Source organism: Penicillium samsonianum, assembly GCF_028829775.1.
Source record: "Penicillium samsonianum strain IBT 33392 chromosome Unknown utg000003l_segment0_segment0, whole genome shotgun sequence".
Classification (NCBI taxonomy): Eukaryota; Fungi; Ascomycota; class Eurotiomycetes; order Eurotiales; family Aspergillaceae; genus Penicillium; species Penicillium samsonianum.
In genome coordinates, this window is record NW_026643261.1 from 8,032,351 (window position 1) to 8,049,040 (window position 16,690).

The following is a 16,690-nucleotide window of genomic DNA, read 5'->3' on the forward strand; positions in this document are numbered from 1 at the left end:
AAGTACAACAAAAAAGGGGGCCGCACGGGCCCAGCGAGAAATAGAAGGAACCGAAAAACTCCCTCCCGCCATGCCCGCAAAGTTGGGCACTAAGAAAATCACTCGATCCTAGGAAAAACACCCTCAGAGCTCGCCGCACTCCCCCTTTCGTAACCATTATCACCCGCTTCGGATCCGTCCTCTTCCACATCCGACTCTTTAATGAGGTTCTTGGCCAAAAGGACCGCTTTTAGGGCACGAAGGTCATAATCCACACGCTCCTAGACCTCTTTCAGACCCGCGTACGTGCGAACGGCAGCTTGCGTATCCGTCATATGCGCAATACTCGGCTAAGCAAGGGGGGTAGCGTACCAAACAGAATTGTACGAAGGCCCACGGGCGGGAGCAGCGTCAATTCGCTTGGGGACGGGATCGTACTTCTTCTTCTTCTAGATCCTTCTCGCTTGGGTTGACACAGTGGAAACAGGTGAGTCCTATTGTTCTGTGCTCCATTTTCCGGGTATCTTCAGCTTGAAATAAGAGAACATGCGTAATAAGCCACTGTCAGAGGTCACGCCCTGAACAGCATCCCGACGACAACATCGGAGTCGGTGAAAACAAGTGCACCGCAGTCACCACCTTTGGAAAATTGAAGACCATGTTGTGGGGCCAGACCTTGCCCAAGCATGGAAGGTAGCTGGACAACCCCAGCTGATAGTGGTTGTCCGTCATCAAAATGGGACTTGGGTGGTACTGAGCCAGAATTTGTCACATTTCAGGCTCTGTAAATTTTGCAGCTTCATCCGCTCCAACCACAGTTGGCTCGATGGCTCGATGATCTAGCTCTCTTCCAATCAGGCCGGATCCTCCCCGGGAAAGTTTTCCCTGCACTAATTTAACCGCCACATCCCACAGCTTGTGCGGTCAAGAAGGTTGTAGATGTTCTCCGTTGAGGTCCTTTGATGGCTTGGCGGTCGCCTAGAATTGCAGACCATTAGGGTAGTGACTGTGCTTTCCCTAGCATCGGGGCTATTTCCGCGACGAATGCACGTAACAATACACACACTAGTGTAGTCCATGTTATGCACAATCGTGCGTAGGATGTGCGGCCACTTTTGGTATATGGGATCGTTGTTTAGCACCGGGAAGATATGGGTGGTTTGCGAAGGCTACGGGGTTTGGTCTCGTTGACTATTGTTCTTTGCCATCTTGGAGGATGGCATGATGGTGTGTATCGAGGTTGTTGACGTCAAGTAGGAGAGGATTTTCCTAAGGGTACGATGGAAGTAACAGGAAAGGAAGATGACTAGAAGGATAAGTGGACTGAGCCACTGGATAGACGACTGCAAGGAATGACTGCGAGGCCGACTGGAAAGTCAGTCGAGAAGACGATCGGAAAGATAGCTAGAGAAGTGAAAGTCAGAGAAGGGAGAGGAAACAAAAAGCAAAAGGATGAGCGTCGTCAAATACCATAACTTTTCTTGTGGGGAGATCAATAGTGAAGCTCAGCTCCCGGTCCGGGCTATATAGTGGTGTAGTTATTGAGACATCATCGGAGAGCTAGGATCTGGAAGTAAATTAGCTGTATATGGCAGGGTCCGAGTGGTGTTGCCAACCCCTGTCTCAGATATGACTCATTTTGAAGTCATTACTCACAGAGATACATTTGTGTAGGGCCTGACGGCAGTCATCGCATTTAACATCTAGAAAATCTCCGATGATGAAAGGTAGAAAAGGCTATATGATAGCCCGCCCATGAAAAGGCAGAGGAAGGTCGACAGAGCAGACAGCGGTGCGTACTTATCCACAAGGCAATGGGAAAAACAAGCGTGAAGTGAAGTGGAAGAGCTGGGAACAAGAATATAAGGCCCAATATATATATAGGAGGGCTTGGTGCCTCAGGTGTAAACGCCCCCCATTTGCCTTCAAACAACAGGTTGCTACATATTCACATCAAGATAAAATTCTAGGACCTTAGGTACTTTAGTGGAATTTAAGTAACGTTATATGGACATAAAGTTTCTAAAGAAGCTAAGCCAGTTCAATGACGATGGACGCAAACTAAGAAAGAGACTTTCACTCCTAGGAAAACCAGTAGAACTTGTTGGATACAAAGAGAGCCTGCATCTAAAAAGCAGGAAATTCAGGAAAAGCAATCATTATCTACACGAATGCTTTAAACAATATGTAGAGCCATCCAAAGACCTATACCTTGCTCTTGGAACAATATATGCTCCTGTCATCAAACATCAAGTGTGTATACCAGATGCCGAAACAGCCGGTTTCCCTTCGAGTACTTGGCTCTTATTCAAAGTGCACATATTCCCTTTTCAAGAGAGACGGAGTTTCATTAACTTTATGGCCCCGAATTTAGCCTTCGGCTTGTATCAGGTAATGTCCTTCGGCCTAAAGAAACTCCGAATTAAATGCGAATCATGTACAATTATATATTCCAGAGTGACAAATTTCGTGTATGTATGACATGTGATTTTATAGCCATTAGATCCTTTGTTAGTCAACATATCCTTTGAGAGCTAGAGACTATATAGATCTCAGCAATGCACAGCGAATAATTCTTATTCCTCAGTAAATCAGCACACAGAGGGGGTTATGGAACCCTGCGGTAATTTATACAGCACGGCTCTAGGTGCTCTGAGTTTACTATTAGCGGATTTCAATCTCTTTCTCTCTCCAGGAACGTAACTTGTGAACCTAAAGAGAAACCTCATGGACGCAATTTTGTCGGACAGATTACAATATAGACCCTAGCTCAGCTGACATATTCCTACATCACAAGGTATAAAAGAGAGTGTAGGCCAGCTGCCCCAACTCTTGTTTCTCCAAGTAATCATTTTGGAAACAAATCAACAATCTCTTTCTTCCCAACAGAATGAAGGTCGCTATCTTCTTCTTTGCTCTTGTGAATAGAGTCATAGTGTGGGCGGCCCCGGCCATCGAGTCGAACAACAAAGCTCCCCCCTCTGCAAGTGGATGCTATCCATTGTGGGTTGACACATATAGACCATATCAAACAATTTATTGATAGCCCCATAGTGCGGACCCCCACTGCGGTGTTGCTGGCACCTTCTGTCAGTGTTCAGATGGTAAGAGCTATATAACTCTTCTACACGATTACCAATTTGAACGAAACATACTCATATGAGCGATAGGTCGCTTTTATCTCTTCAATCGTGCTACTGGTAACTGTGACCCTCCGTGGGGCTATGTTGGCGATTCAGTCAGATCACTTCCCGGATACCATTGCGGCAAATAAACAACAGTAACGCCAAGTCACTTGAGCAGTCCCTTAATGTAAGAGTAGCAATTTGTTAATAAGATCACGAGAAGGGTCACTACATCACTATTGAGATTGATTATGTTATATAGTAGATATTTTTGGTATATCTCGTGGAGCAGTCTCAATTTCTTGAAGAATGATTATTTGATTCATCTATGTCATGGTAATCTCCTTCGACGGTTATGGGCGATTCGAGTGATTGGATTGTTAATCAAAAGCCTTTCAGTAAAAGATATCCCAGTAGGCAATCGATGTCAAATAATAAGTACTGGTAAATGTCATGCTTTGGTTCAGAATACATTGTCGGAGTAAGTTGCAACAGAATTAATCGCGCTCACTGTTGCCCCTGATTGATAATATCGCACAGTTGCTAATGACCTTTACTAGTAAATAATAATAAATGGTTCTTGACGGACTAATCAGTGAAGCTCTCACAGTTTAAATGGATTTGTACTTCGCTGAGCGCCTTCAAGGCTACTACTCGGAATATAAGATCTGAATCAAGGACAAAAGGATATTGCCCACTAGTGACTGAATACACGGCAGCCACATGTACCCAGAAATATCAGTTGATGGGATTGATGGGATGGTGGTCTATGTAGCCTCTAGCTCAACAATTATTAATACGTTGAGGCAACGTACAAGAAGTTTAATTCCTAAAGGAGAAGCTAGCCAATTTGCTACTTGAACCCTGCATAGCAACGAGTTTTATATTGGCGTATACGAATGTTGCAGCCCTATAGAATCATAGAACTTGTATCGAATAAAAATTGCCAGGATACCCCGAGCTCAGTCCCAATTAACTTGCGCACTGATTGGCAGTGACATTGGGTTTCTATAGAAAGGAGAACGTGTTACCGAAATTAGTTCCGATATTAAGTGCTTATCAATGTCCTCATTCTTCATCTTTCTTGATGCCGTACCCTTACTTTCGGTTCACTGAGAACTTTTAAGGTTTGCCAAGACCTTTGAGCCGCACATCACTACTGCACCTCCCAGGCTCTCCCCAGACTTTCGCATCAACCCTCATCGATTTTCTTATCCGTTTCCAACTTCCTCAGTTTGTGGCAGCATTCTTCATCGCAAAATTTGCCAAGGTGGGCCGAACAGCACCACCTCGCCTTGGATTTCCACGACTCCTTGTCCTGCACCTTTATTGCTCACTGATACCTTCAAACCATCGCCATGCCTGAGGCGTCCACTGGACTCAGATCTGAACCTCCGCTTATCGCTAGGCATGACAAGCCAATCCAGGAAAAGCCAGAGCTTCAACCTGTCGACACGTCTGATTCTTTCGCCGCGGCCAGTCTCGATGTGAAACTCTGGATCGGGTAAGTGACCACGACATATTATTATAGCTTCCGTATTTGCTGACCACTTAGGTTTCTTGTTGACACCGGAAGGGTTCCAGATAGCTATAAGATCAAAAAGGGGTCTCCTACTCCCGATGTTAACTTGATCAAAGCGTTCATCCGCTAGTACGTGTTTTATGTAAGAAGAGGTGCTCGCATAGGCGTATTGCCCAGTATAAGAAGCGTTTTAGTATGTATCGAGGAATTATATGCTGGGCTTTAGGCAATCGCACGAAATTCGATACCGAAAGAGGATCGATTAGAGATATCTAGGTTTAGTATTGCCTGTTATAAAGGCTGGACGACGCTGACTTCTTACAGTGGATTAAAAATGATCTGAGATTCATTGATCCTAGAAGCAGCCGAGGAGGTGTATGTCGCGACCGCTCTACTTCTCGTGTCTCAGAAGCAGCCGAAGAGGCGTACATGTAGGGTGTACCACTGTATGACAACGAACTTAGAGCCTCGTCAAAGCCCGCCCTGGCGAAATGCCGTTCTTGGTATTAGGCTGTCCTCATGACCCGCGACTTTGGAACCTTTGTGTTTACATACATGTACATGTATCTTGTATCTCGCATCGATTGGGGCCTTGTGCCTTCGCTCATTTCCACGTGGTTTCACACATGTAAAAACTTTGTTTGGTGACATTGCAGTTGACTAGTTACTAAATCTGGCACGGATGGTAATTCCTTGAGAATCGACCTACAATGAGAGATCAAAGAAAAAACAAACAGCGTAGTCGGTTCCTATGGAACAAAAAATGACGGAGAGAAAAAGAGAGGAGAGAAGAAGAGAGAAACTATTTATCTGACTATCTACATATAGTGCCTAGGAGATCAAGCACCAAACATACGTCCTCGGCGGTCTCTTTCCGCCCGCTACAGGACGTCGGTTGATCCCACAATTTTCACCGAATCCTCCCAAAGTCTGCCTTCGTTCTCCCTGCTGTAGGTGTGACTGGCATAGTCCGCACTTGACATATCGCCAACATCGTTTCCACGCCTCGCCTCGGCACAGTTAGAGAGATATTTGCCCCCTTTGCTCTCCCATTCCTTGCCAATAGCAGCCCACACGGTGGTCGCAGCACCTTGCTCTGGGCTCTTCAAGCTCTTGAGTAGAGACTTATCCTCTAGCATTGCTGCAAGATGTGCTTCGGGGATGTGCTTCGAAAGACCAGTTGCAATTCCACCAGGGTGAACACTCGTTGCGTGAAGCCCTTGAGACCCGTAGCGGCGCTCAATCTCATTTGCCATGTATATGTTGGCGGTTTTCGATTGCGCGTAGGATACCCATGGGTTGTACCCCCTTTTTCGAAGTTGTAGTTGTCTGTTGCATTGATGCCGTTGACACGGTGGGCGGCAGAGGACAGATTGACAACCCGAGAATGGAAATCAGGGGACGTGGCGGCCAGTAGCGCTGGTTTCAACAGCAGGAATAGGAGGAAATGAGAGAGGTGATTGGTGCCAAACTGCAACTCGTGTCCATCCTTGGTGAATTCAAGATCTGGCACTGCCATGATTCCCGCGTTGTTGATCAGGATATTGACCTTGTCGGTCTTTTTCAGGATCGACTTCGCAGCGGAACGAACACTTTCGAAGGATTCTAGGTCCATTTCGATGAACTCCGTACGACCCGGCTCAGAAATGTCGGCCAAGGCGTCCTTTGCTTTTTTGACATTTCTAGCTGTCAAGAAGAGCGTCGCTCCAGTAGTGGAGAGAGCGCGCGCCGTTTCAATACCAAGCCCGGACGAGGTTCCGGTGATGACAATCACTTTGCCCTCAAGTTTTCCCTCCATTCCTTCATCTTTGACCACCTGCAATGCTGTTGGTCGAGAGTCACCTGGCCCCTCCGGGCTAACGTGAGCTTTGGCGTATCGAGACATTTTAAAGCAGTAAATGTGTGAAGATTGCCAGAATTGACGTAGAAATGAATAGTGGAGGAAGCGGCGAAAACAATGGTTCTTGTGTTTATAGGAAGATGAAAGTGAGAGGGAAAAGCAGCATATTTATATATAACTTGTACGTTCTCGCATTCTATCCCCTTCACGCCCAGGTCAGCAACCTTTGGGACCGGCTGACAAGTATTGCCTATTTGGTCTATTCATGGTTCTACGCTAAGCCCTTAGCTCGACGCCGGTTTCCTCTTGATTATCAAGTTCAATATCCTGGATGGATGTGGGGTTTGCTGACAATTTTCGCCTCTTTGGTTCTAGTTCGAACAAAGCAGTGGAACGCTAAACCTTAAAACGGCTTCTCGTCTGTCCGGCCGTTGTAATTTCCTCTTGTGGGGGTTGCTGACAATTTTTGCCTCTTTGGTCTATTCGAACAAGGTGGTGGTACGCTAAGCCTCAGCTCTCATCCTTCCGACCGTTGCCGTTCCCTGGTCATATTTAAAGTTTAATTGTGTGGGACTGGCTGACTAGTTTTGCCTCTTTTGGCCCAGCTTTCACGTGGGCTTACCAATACGTCTATCAATAGACAAATCTATCCTTACCTTTGACCGTTTTCTCCTTTTGCATGCCTGTTGAGCACCCGGAAAAATGGATCTCGAAAAGGATAGTGATCTCAAAGGTCGTGACCTATCGTCAAATATTACTTGGCATACCACAGAAGCGATAAAGCCCAACCATGACTGGCCAAGCATCGAAGATAGGAAGCAGCGGAAAAAAAACCAGAATCGGTTAAACCAAAGAGCTCATAGTAAGTACACTGCTCTCCGCGAAGCTTACTGTGTTTTATCTTCGATCAATCTGGTTAATTTAGTGCATTAGGAAGACGAATCAGCGAGAAAAGAGCCCAAAATCCAATATCTGCACGCCGCCCGTACCGAGTGGATCGTTGGCGAATTGAGAACGACAAACTTTCTCAACCTAGCGACGGTGGATCAACCTTGACGAATGAATTGGCAAATCGAACTTCATTTCGTCAGAATATTGGACGCGTAATTCAATTTGCAGCTGTGTCTGGACATTCTCACCAAAGGTCAGGGGTGACAGAGTCTGACAAATCTCCCCATATCCAATTTCCTCTTCCTTCTGACCATCTACTACATCTTATCCACTACAATGTATTTCGTGCACTTGCTTCAAATAAAGATGTCTTGAGGCATTTTGCAACAACAATCACGCCAACTGACGTTGTTGACAATCCACAACCTGGCATACGACTTTGCGATGGTCCCAAAATCATATACCCGCTCTATCCGGGCCTTCCAAGCTCACTATTTCCAACGTCCTCACAGATGGTTCATCCTCATTCTAACTGGATTGACATGCTTCCTTTTCCACAAATTCGGAACAATCTAATTCAATGGGAGGCCCATGTTGACGTTGTGGACTTTCTGAAGGACCTCTTTGGAGACTTGGTAAACGATAATTTATCTGTTACGCCAGAGATATCTGAATCCTTTTCGACCTCTGCCAAAGTTTTGCTTCAGGGGGAAGATGAAGACATGGTCACTGCTGGGCGCACGTGCCTGATTGTGTGGGGTGACGCGCACTTGACAGAGAACTGGGAGGCTACTCCTGGGTTCTTTAAGAAATGGGCATGGCTGTTAGAAGGCTGCCAGGAGTTGATCGATATAAGCAATCGCTGGAGGGCAATAAGGGGAGAAAATCCCATTGTTCTAGCTAATCTCCTTCATGGGGCTTAGAGAGCGGAAACCCCCTTTAGAATGGAGCAAATGGTCCGAACAAAGTGGTACCTTATTTTCTATAACTGGTGTTCAAATTTTCTGTAAGACAGGAAGGGTGTAAGGGGTATATACTTTCACAAGATCCCCTGCTGTAACAAGACCCTTGAATACTATCAATTCGCTATTCTATTCTCCCGAAAGATTGTTTGTTTTACTTATATATTGCCAAACAACTTATGTTTCGTCCAATGCAGAATTGATCACAAATTCCTTATCTTCACTCTTTTGAACGAGCTCATAGAACAATCCTTCGGCTCTCAATAGCTCTGCCGGAGTTCCGATTTCCCCAATGTGCCCATCATCGATGACAACCACCTTATCAAAGGACGCAATCGTTCTTAAACGATGAGCGACCACAATCAATGTGCGGTTAAACTCGCCTCGGATCGTGTCTTGGATCCACAAGTCCGTCTCATTATCGACAGCAGATGTCGCCTCATCGAGAATGATGATCCTGTGATCCCTGATCAAGACCCTTGCAAGGCAAAGAAGTTGTCTTTGGCCTTGCGACATGTTCGCGCCGCCTGCACTGATCGGTGAGCCCAGAGTGAATAAGCCCGTTTTCTCGTTATTCTCTTCGGAGAGGAGCTTGACACGGCGTAAGGCATCGTTCAATTTGTTTTTTGGAACCTCCTCGAAATAATCCAGATTGGATCGGATTGTACCTGAGAACAAGACGGGATCTTGAGGGATAAACGCAATCTTGGATCGAAGCGACTGTAGCTTAATCGTAGAAATGTCAACACCGTCAATAAGAATCGAGCCGGACTGAGGGTTGATTAAGCGGAGAAGGGCCAGAGTCAGCGATGATTTTCCAGCTCCGGTCCGACCAACAATCCCAATTCTCTGACCAGCCCCGACAGAAAATGAAATGTCTTTCAGGACAAGAGGAAGGTCGGGGGAGTACGAAACGTTCAATCCTTTGACTTCAACCTCCCCTTGAAATGGCCAGTTCGTTGGGACTTCGTTGCCCCTTTGCTCCTCGGCTTGCAGCTTCGAATATGAGATTATTCCGACAGCCGCATTTATGTAGCTCTCAAGCATTCCAAAGTTATTGACAGCGGTAAAAGTAGCGTGGGCGAATCCCATCGAAAATGTTAGGGAAAATCCCACCAAAGATGCACCAAGGACGGATTTCGATGACAAAAGAATGAAACCTGTACCAGTACTTAGGATAATGCCCATGAGAGACATTTGAAGACCGAGCCAACGATTGAAAACCCAAAAATGCCGCCGAGCGATTGATAGTTTATCAACTTGGGAGTGCATCTGGTCCATACATTTATTCACCACCCCAAAGGCCCTGATAGTCGACACTCCATCGGCAGCTGTTGTAAAGTATTCTAGAATTTCGGCGTTGCCCTCGGATTCACCGCGTTTCACGGCCTTTCGGGCCTTGACATAGCCCTTGCTGACTTGCCAGCACCAAGACAGAAGAGTTGCTGCCAAACAGCTTGTGAAGATGGACTTGTGTATTCTAGATATGGTTAGCTAACTGAGCAAAGTTGGTAGTAGAAACAAGCCTTACCCAATGAACCCAACGAGCACCAGTTTCACAAGACAGTTGGCGAATTCAGATAGGGTCTCTAATAGAAAGTCATCAACCTGTCTTGCGTCGGCAGTGAATCTCTTCAGGATTCCCCCAAGAGGCGTGGTATCGAGCCAGAAAAGAGGCATTCGGATGACATTTGCGGTCATCGTCCTAAACAAGGTCTCCGAGGCACGCAATGATCCCGCGAACATATGCATATTTGTGAGGAACTCAAGGATGACCGATGATAGACATCCCAAGAGATACATGTATAGATAATACCACAGGTTGCTTCCAACCTCGGCACTTTCTGGGTCATACGTTCCTGCCTTTAACCGTCTTGATCTGATACGGCCGAGATTCCATGTTGTCAGTGCAGTCACCAGTTGCTTGCCAAGCAAAGCGAGAATATATATTGCTACAAATCTTAGGCCACCAGCAGCACTGAAGTAAGTCTTGAAGGACTTCCACTCAGAGTCTGATTGGGCAGTGTTAATCTTCGGCTTATCACTGGTACGCTTCATGGGTTCCTCTTTTGTTGATGGATTCGGCTCGGTGGGGACTTCCGGTTCCACACTATCCAACCTCGTCTCAATCATATCTGTATTGAGAGAAGAGCTGATGGTGTTGTTTTCGATGTGAACAACAAGCTTGGCCCGAGGCAAGCACAAAGATAAATGATGTGTTGCCAGTATCCGTGTGCGGCCCTGGGCGAGCTCTCCAGTCAGCGCTTTGAAGATCTCCTTGGAAACATGAGAGTCAAGTGCAGAGAAGATATCATCCAAGACCAGTAGCTTAGAGTTGGAATAGAGAGCTCTGCCCAAAGATACTCTTGCCCGTTGGCCACCGCTAAGCTTAACACCACGAAGACCAATATACGTTTCATCTCCTTTTGCCAGAGCAGCAAGATCGGTCTCAAGCGCGCATGCTTTGAGAACCTTTTGGTACCTCATCTTATCCAGTGGACTCCCAAATAATATGTTGTCTTTGATAGTGGTATTTTGAAGCCACGGGGTCTGTGAAACAAATCCGACAGATTGGCTCAATGACGGTACCTCGATGTGACCGCCAAGGAGATCGACCTCTCCAAGGATAGCAGCAAGCACCAAACTCTTTCCTGACCCTGTTTCTCCATGTATAACACTTAGTTCGCCAACAGGGAAGTCGACATCAAGGGCATGGAGAGTAAACCGCTGAGGTAAGCTAACTTGCTTCTCTTGATGATTCTGCTTTTGATCTGATGGCCAGGCAATGCGGGTATTTCGGAAGGAGACACAGCCAGTAGGACTCACAGTCAAGATCCTTTCGATGTCTGGAGTTTTTAAAAAGGTCTCTATGCGACGAGCGTTTGACCGAGCGGCGTAATAATCCTGGAGGACCATTGGAACCAAACCCAGCGTTCCTTGGATGTGCGGCAGCAACTCAATCATAGTAAATATTATCGACGATGACACCTCGTTCTGAGTATAAGCGTAGCTGCAAATTGCTGCTGCAGCCACAACAAAAGGAGATGCGACTTTCCATACTGATCGAATATTGATGGCAATGAAACTCTTTCGCATTTCCGCCAACTCCTCCTTGCGACACAATTCGATGCGCTCTTCCCACTGGGCTTCGAGGGCTGAAAACTTGATTTGCCGAAGAGCCTGCAGAGCCTCGGCAATAGCCTTTGTCTTTCTATCTCTTGCTAGTGCAAGCCTTTTTTTGGCGGCTCGCTCTTGCTTGAGGACCCTTGTATGTATTGGCACAGTTCCTATGGTGGCTAGAACTGCCATTGCTGTGCTCTGCCATCCCAGCAACCGGAGGAGAAATAACACGGCAAACAAGAACTTGATACACGAGAAAGGGAGGATATAGTTAACGGCAGTGAACTTGCTGAAGGAAAGCGTGTCAGAGGATATGAGATTGATCGCTTCAGGCTTGTCTCCCATATCCTTGGAATCCTTAACTCTTAGGGCCTTCGAAAATATTGCCATGATGAGCTGTGCACGAATGGGAATTCCCATCTCAGACCATTGGATCCAAGCCAGGTGATGGTGGAGTATGGTTTCGGTTGCAGAGAATACTGTAATACCAATTAACCACAGCCAGGCGAAATTTGCTGAGCCACTATTCTCTTCCAGGCACTTTATCAATTGCATGACGCAGTACGGAGAACCAAAGGTCACCACTGAACGTATCAACATCAGAGTCCATTGTTTAGCGAATCCTAGATAACGCTCGGCAAGAACATGATCCCACAGTGAAACCCCAGAAAGCGTTATCGCTGGCTGAGCCTTTGATCGAGTTCGATAATTCAATATCGGCAGTTGGCCTAGTCCAAGGTTTCCAGCAATATGAAGGGCTCCTGTGCACCATTGCATAGAGTATCGTTGGAAGGCCGAGCAACTATCCTCGAAATCCACGGGTCGTCCTTCTGGTGAGAAAATGTCTGGTCGGCGTGGAAATTGAATCTGGAGATTTGCAATAATAAACGCTGCAAGCAGTTGGAACGAAGATGACGAAGAATTGAAGAAAGGCTCTTCCTTATGCTGAGCTCTTTCAAGGGTCTGACCGAGAATAATGAGAGCAGATAGTAGCGAGCCCCTCAGACCAGCGGTATATAACTTGACTGGGCTCTCAATCCAATGTAAACGAAGGTTATGGAGCAATAGAAGAGGCTGGACTTTGGATTAGCCGCGATTCACAATATTTTTGGTGACTTTTCTTAGGGAGGAACTCGCCCACAGCACTTCAGCCAAGACAATTGGGTGGTTCCAAGACTTGCTTTCCCTGGCGTACTGGCAGCTCAAGGTGAACGCGGCAACCCCCAAAAACGTTATTATGGAGTTCAAAGAACACAGAGTTCGTATGCGATCCCGATAAATTGCCTCCGACTCCTTCAAAGCAGTACCATCTTCGTCTGAATACATGCTCTTCAGCATCGAGATTCCAAGCTGTCGGAGGGGAAAGACGCTTGGGGGAAGGAATACACGTATATCGATTATAAGGTGCAGAAGGTACCAACAGCTGGTGTGTAAATGAAGAGGGGGAAGGGAATAAACAGGGGAAAACGGGAATGGAGAGGGGAGAAGAGATGAGAAGACTTGCGTCAGTGCTTTGTTAGTACGTTGACTTATCCGCGCATACGCTTGTGTGGCTTAGTATGTCAAATATTCCTCAAATCAGGGCCGGGTTACCCCGCGTAAGTTGAACAGAGGGCCCCAGCAAGGAGCTTATCAAAACTAAGCAAACCGGGTGGCGTCGGGACTCCGCCTCAGCTCCAACTAGTATCTAGCCTGTTGGTCGTCCCTAGGGCCAAATTAAATGCGCCTCTGGTCATTCTTCCTGCTCAATTTCTTTTTAAATCGGAACAGTATCAAAAGATTTCCAGCCTAGGTGAGACTGCCGCATGAAATGAACTAAAGCTTCATGTGCCCATCCTGGGCTTGGAAGTCTCCAATAGAGTCAATATATCCATTGCATATCATGATCAACCTCATTATATAGATTCTACCAGGTACCGAATAGAATCGTCTTAGGTGCGTGATCACAACGCTTCGATAAACCATCCTCTAGTGACCGAACGTCACATCTTCTGTTTCGACAAGAAAACCCCGTTCAGCTCCATTCCACCAGTGAGAATCATGTCTTTTTCCTGCTTCTCATGCGGTTCCCGAAAAACATTATATTTCTCGTCATGCCATGCCCTTGCAGAAATCCCTCGCCCTTTGCTATCGACATATATTGCGTCATCTTCTGGTCGTAGAAAGTATGCGATGGAGTAACGATGATACTCCTGCCGCTCGGTAATAGGGATTACCCTATGCACACACGAAGCCAGCTGGTGACCGGATAGGAACCGAAGCGAGTCACCAACGTTGACTACAGCATGGCCTGGCTTGGGAACAATGAATCCCCACTCGTTAGTCTCTGGGTCTAAAGCTTGCAAGCCGTAATCCTCGCAGAATAGCAGAGTGAGGCTTCCAATATCTGTGTGAACATTGTGACCAATACCCTCCCCTTCTTGGATCTGGCGGGGATACCGAAAAAGAACCATCGTCGTTCTCGCCGGTCGATCAGGTCGATGTTTATTTTCGAATCGCGACTCACCAGCCAAACCCATTCCGTCAGAGAGACAGTCAAGAATCTTCAAGACGACAGAGTGAGACCCAGAGATAAAATGGTCAAACAATGTCATTTTTTCTTTTACCGCAGGTGGTAATTGAGGTGCCTTGACCTTCATCTCGGCCTCTGCGATCTGATTTCAAACATATCTCTTAGCACACTACTAGGAGACTTTGCATGACTAGTGCCTGACCTTTAACGTCTCATAGCAATCTCGCTCTCCTCGTTTAGCTCCAGTATAAGTGCCCGTTGGGGTATACCTATACCGATCAGCGTCCTTCAATGCCATCAATCAATACCATTACGGTTCAGAGCCTCACCCATGGGTAACTGAGTGTCTCAAATCTCGCAGCTTGACCTCAAAGGGCTGGTCGAAGTATCCCTCCATAAAATGAAATGCATCCCGAGAACTTTCCAACACTGGCTGGGCAGAGCCGGTCAAGTCTAGGTAAAAGAACCCCAGGGATTTACAACTCTCCAACAATTTGCTGATCTCGGCGTTGTTTTTCGACAGTAACTTATCATAGTTGATGACCGGAAGTGTGGCTACAGGGATGTTCTCAGAACTCTTGGAGGGTCCTGCTTGAGAGATCATGTTGATGGCGACTTGTGATGGCCAATCACGTGGGAATAGATGCAACAAGCACATGGATATAGTAAGCTACTCTCTTATATACCTATCTAGGTACATAGTTAGGTAACCTCTCATGAATGTCAGGTATGTACGTCAAATACGACTTGGTTTAATCCAATCAATGCACACCCACTCGAGTAAATACGTTTCAGCCATTCCAGCACTAGACCTAAATAACTCCCGGCATAATTGCGATACCAAAATCAATTATTACGTGCTAGTAATGGATTGTTCGAGAGCGTAAAATTACTTTGGGGCCGAAAAACCACGCTAATGCAGGAAAGTGGCATTTTCCTTTTGTGGTCACGCATATCGGCACAGTACTTCGTATAGCAGTGGAAAAAGGGAGTGAGATTTTGGAGATCGCCAGTGAAGACTATCTGCGCATGCGAAGGGAGGAGAGTTACATCTGAAAGCACGTAATCGTTGAAAAAAGTAATGAAGTTCCCTGGATGGCCGCGGATAAACCTGCCGGAAAGGGTTTGGCTCTCTGTACGATGATTATCGAAACAGGCCTTCTGATATTTTTCTATTTGCCAACCTCGGCTCGCTCCAAGACAATCGAAAGGGATGAAGAGCCTCCTAAGCTGGGTCCATTGGGCCGCTGACTTCGTCCGCAACCCTCATCAAGCGAGTCCCTATACTCTAGAGTTGGGGGAGATCTCCCCTCCACCTGCTTCTGATGTGGTTTTACGTTCAAAGGATGGTGATCAATATCGCAATCAGGTTGTGATACTCATATCATGTCTCACACTCACCATGACTGGATGTGGACTGGGTTTCGCATTCGGAGTGTATCAAGAACTATACGAGACCATCGACGGACCATTCCAGGGTGCCAGCCCAGCTGCAATTGATCTCATTGGGACACTTTCAGCATCCTTGATGACACTAGGGGCCCCGATTGCAAGTATTGGGTTGAAGAAATATGGTCCTCGTCCTGTGATTCTTTTCGGTGGGGCCCTTTTTGCTATATCAGGGATTGCGGCATCGTTTGGTACCCATCTTTGGCACTTCCAACTCAGTCAGGGAGTTCTTCAAGGATGCGCAGCTTGCCTCACATATATTCCCGCGGTTACAGTATCCCCAAGATACTTCCGTGAGCGGAGAGCTTTAGCCCTGGGTATCATAACAAGTGGCACTGGGTTTGGAGGAATGATCTGGGCGCCATTCCTCCGCTATTTGATATCTACCATTGGGTTTAGACACACACTTCGAGCGGTGGGGGCAATCGCATCAGTGATGACAGTTCTATCCGCATCAGTTCTGAAGGATGCCGTTTCTACAGAATCGGCCAGGGCCGCAAATGATATTCAAATTGATCAACCCGCCTATATCAGATCCAAGAACCCTGCAACAAAAGGAACTCTCATTCGATCTCCAAAATTCATCGCCCATGCAAGTGGCACGGCCCTTCAAGCGGCAGCATACATGATTCCAATGTACTTCATGTCGTCCTATGCCAGGACATTAGGGTACACCACCGCCGCAGGCGCAAATATAATTGCCTTGAGTAATGCATGCAACTCAGGAGGGAAGATCGTCATAGGATACTATGCAGATCGATTGGGTCGCCTTAACGCCCTTGTGTGCTCGACTTTTATCAGTTCAGTGATCACATATTGCATTTGTTATGTCTCACTCGGCCCAATCGGTACTGATATGCACCGTGTGCTGTTTGTTGTCTATACTTGCATGTATGGGATTACTGCTGGTGCCTATGTCTCTCTGTTTCCCACAGCTCTGGTTGAACAATTCGGTCTTTCCGATTTTTCAAAAGTGAGTGGATTTCTCTACATGATCCGCGGCATGGGGACACTATTCGGTACGCCTTTGGGCGGTATGTTGGTAAGACATGGCTCAAAGGGGGGGCAACCTGGTCTCAGCTCGAACTTTGATAGAATGTTTCTCTTTGTTGCGTTTCTACTTTGTGGAGCAACTCTTTCCGTTGCATGGGCTAGAAGTCTGGAAAACAAGAATGCATAACCACAATTGACTTATCCTAGTAATAGTTAAAGAAACTTCAGATCCCTTCAAGCAATATGGCATGGTTCATTCATCCACTTGAGACTTCTTTCCTGGCGGGTCACTTGCGA

At 46.6% G+C, this 16,690-nt stretch overlaps 5 protein-coding genes across 5 annotated transcripts; 2 read left to right on the forward strand and 3 right to left on the reverse strand.

Annotated features, from left to right (window-relative positions):
• Nucleotides 1-4,462: 4,462 nt before the first annotated feature.
• N7471_006728 (uncharacterized protein) lies at nucleotides 4,463-4,969 on the forward strand (the record flags this gene model as incomplete). Its single annotated transcript, XM_057279447.1, has 3 exons — nucleotides 4,463-4,608; nucleotides 4,660-4,755; nucleotides 4,951-4,969. The coding sequence occupies 3 exons, from the start codon at nucleotides 4,463-4,465 to the stop codon at nucleotides 4,967-4,969; spliced, it is 261 nt and encodes an 86-aa protein (XP_057139057.1).
• Nucleotides 4,970-5,507: 538 nt separating this feature from the next.
• Nucleotides 5,508-6,511, reverse strand: N7471_006729 (uncharacterized protein; the record flags this gene model as incomplete). The annotated part of the gene is made up of 2 exons (XM_057279448.1): nucleotides 5,508-5,845; nucleotides 5,932-6,511. The coding sequence occupies 2 exons, from the start codon at nucleotides 6,509-6,511 to the stop codon at nucleotides 5,508-5,510; spliced, it is 918 nt and encodes a 305-aa protein (XP_057139058.1).
• Nucleotides 6,512-8,496: 1,985 nt separating this feature from the next.
• N7471_006730 (uncharacterized protein) lies at nucleotides 8,497-11,829 on the reverse strand (the record flags this gene model as incomplete). The annotated part of the gene is made up of 2 exons (XM_057279449.1): nucleotides 8,497-9,799; nucleotides 9,851-11,829. 2 exons carry the CDS (start codon nucleotides 11,827-11,829, stop codon nucleotides 8,497-8,499), a joined length of 3,282 nt encoding a protein of 1,093 aa, XP_057139059.1.
• A 1,459-nt stretch (nucleotides 11,830-13,288) lies between these two features.
• N7471_006731 (uncharacterized protein) lies at nucleotides 13,289-14,582 on the reverse strand. The gene is made up of 3 exons (XM_057279450.1): nucleotides 14,281-14,582; nucleotides 14,154-14,220; nucleotides 13,289-14,093 (listed from the first exon to the last, which is right to left on the reverse strand). Exons 1-3 carry the CDS (start codon nucleotides 14,553-14,555, stop codon nucleotides 13,422-13,424), a joined length of 1,014 nt encoding a protein of 337 aa, XP_057139060.1. The 5' UTR covers nucleotides 14,556-14,582; the 3' UTR covers nucleotides 13,289-13,421.
• Nucleotides 14,583-15,164: 582 nt separating this feature from the next.
• N7471_006732 (uncharacterized protein) lies at nucleotides 15,165-16,580 on the forward strand (the record flags this gene model as incomplete). Its single annotated transcript, XM_057279451.1, has 1 exon — nucleotides 15,165-16,580. The coding sequence occupies one exon, from the start codon at nucleotides 15,165-15,167 to the stop codon at nucleotides 16,578-16,580; it is 1,416 nt and encodes a 471-aa protein (XP_057139061.1).
• Nucleotides 16,581-16,690: the final 110 nt, after the last annotated feature.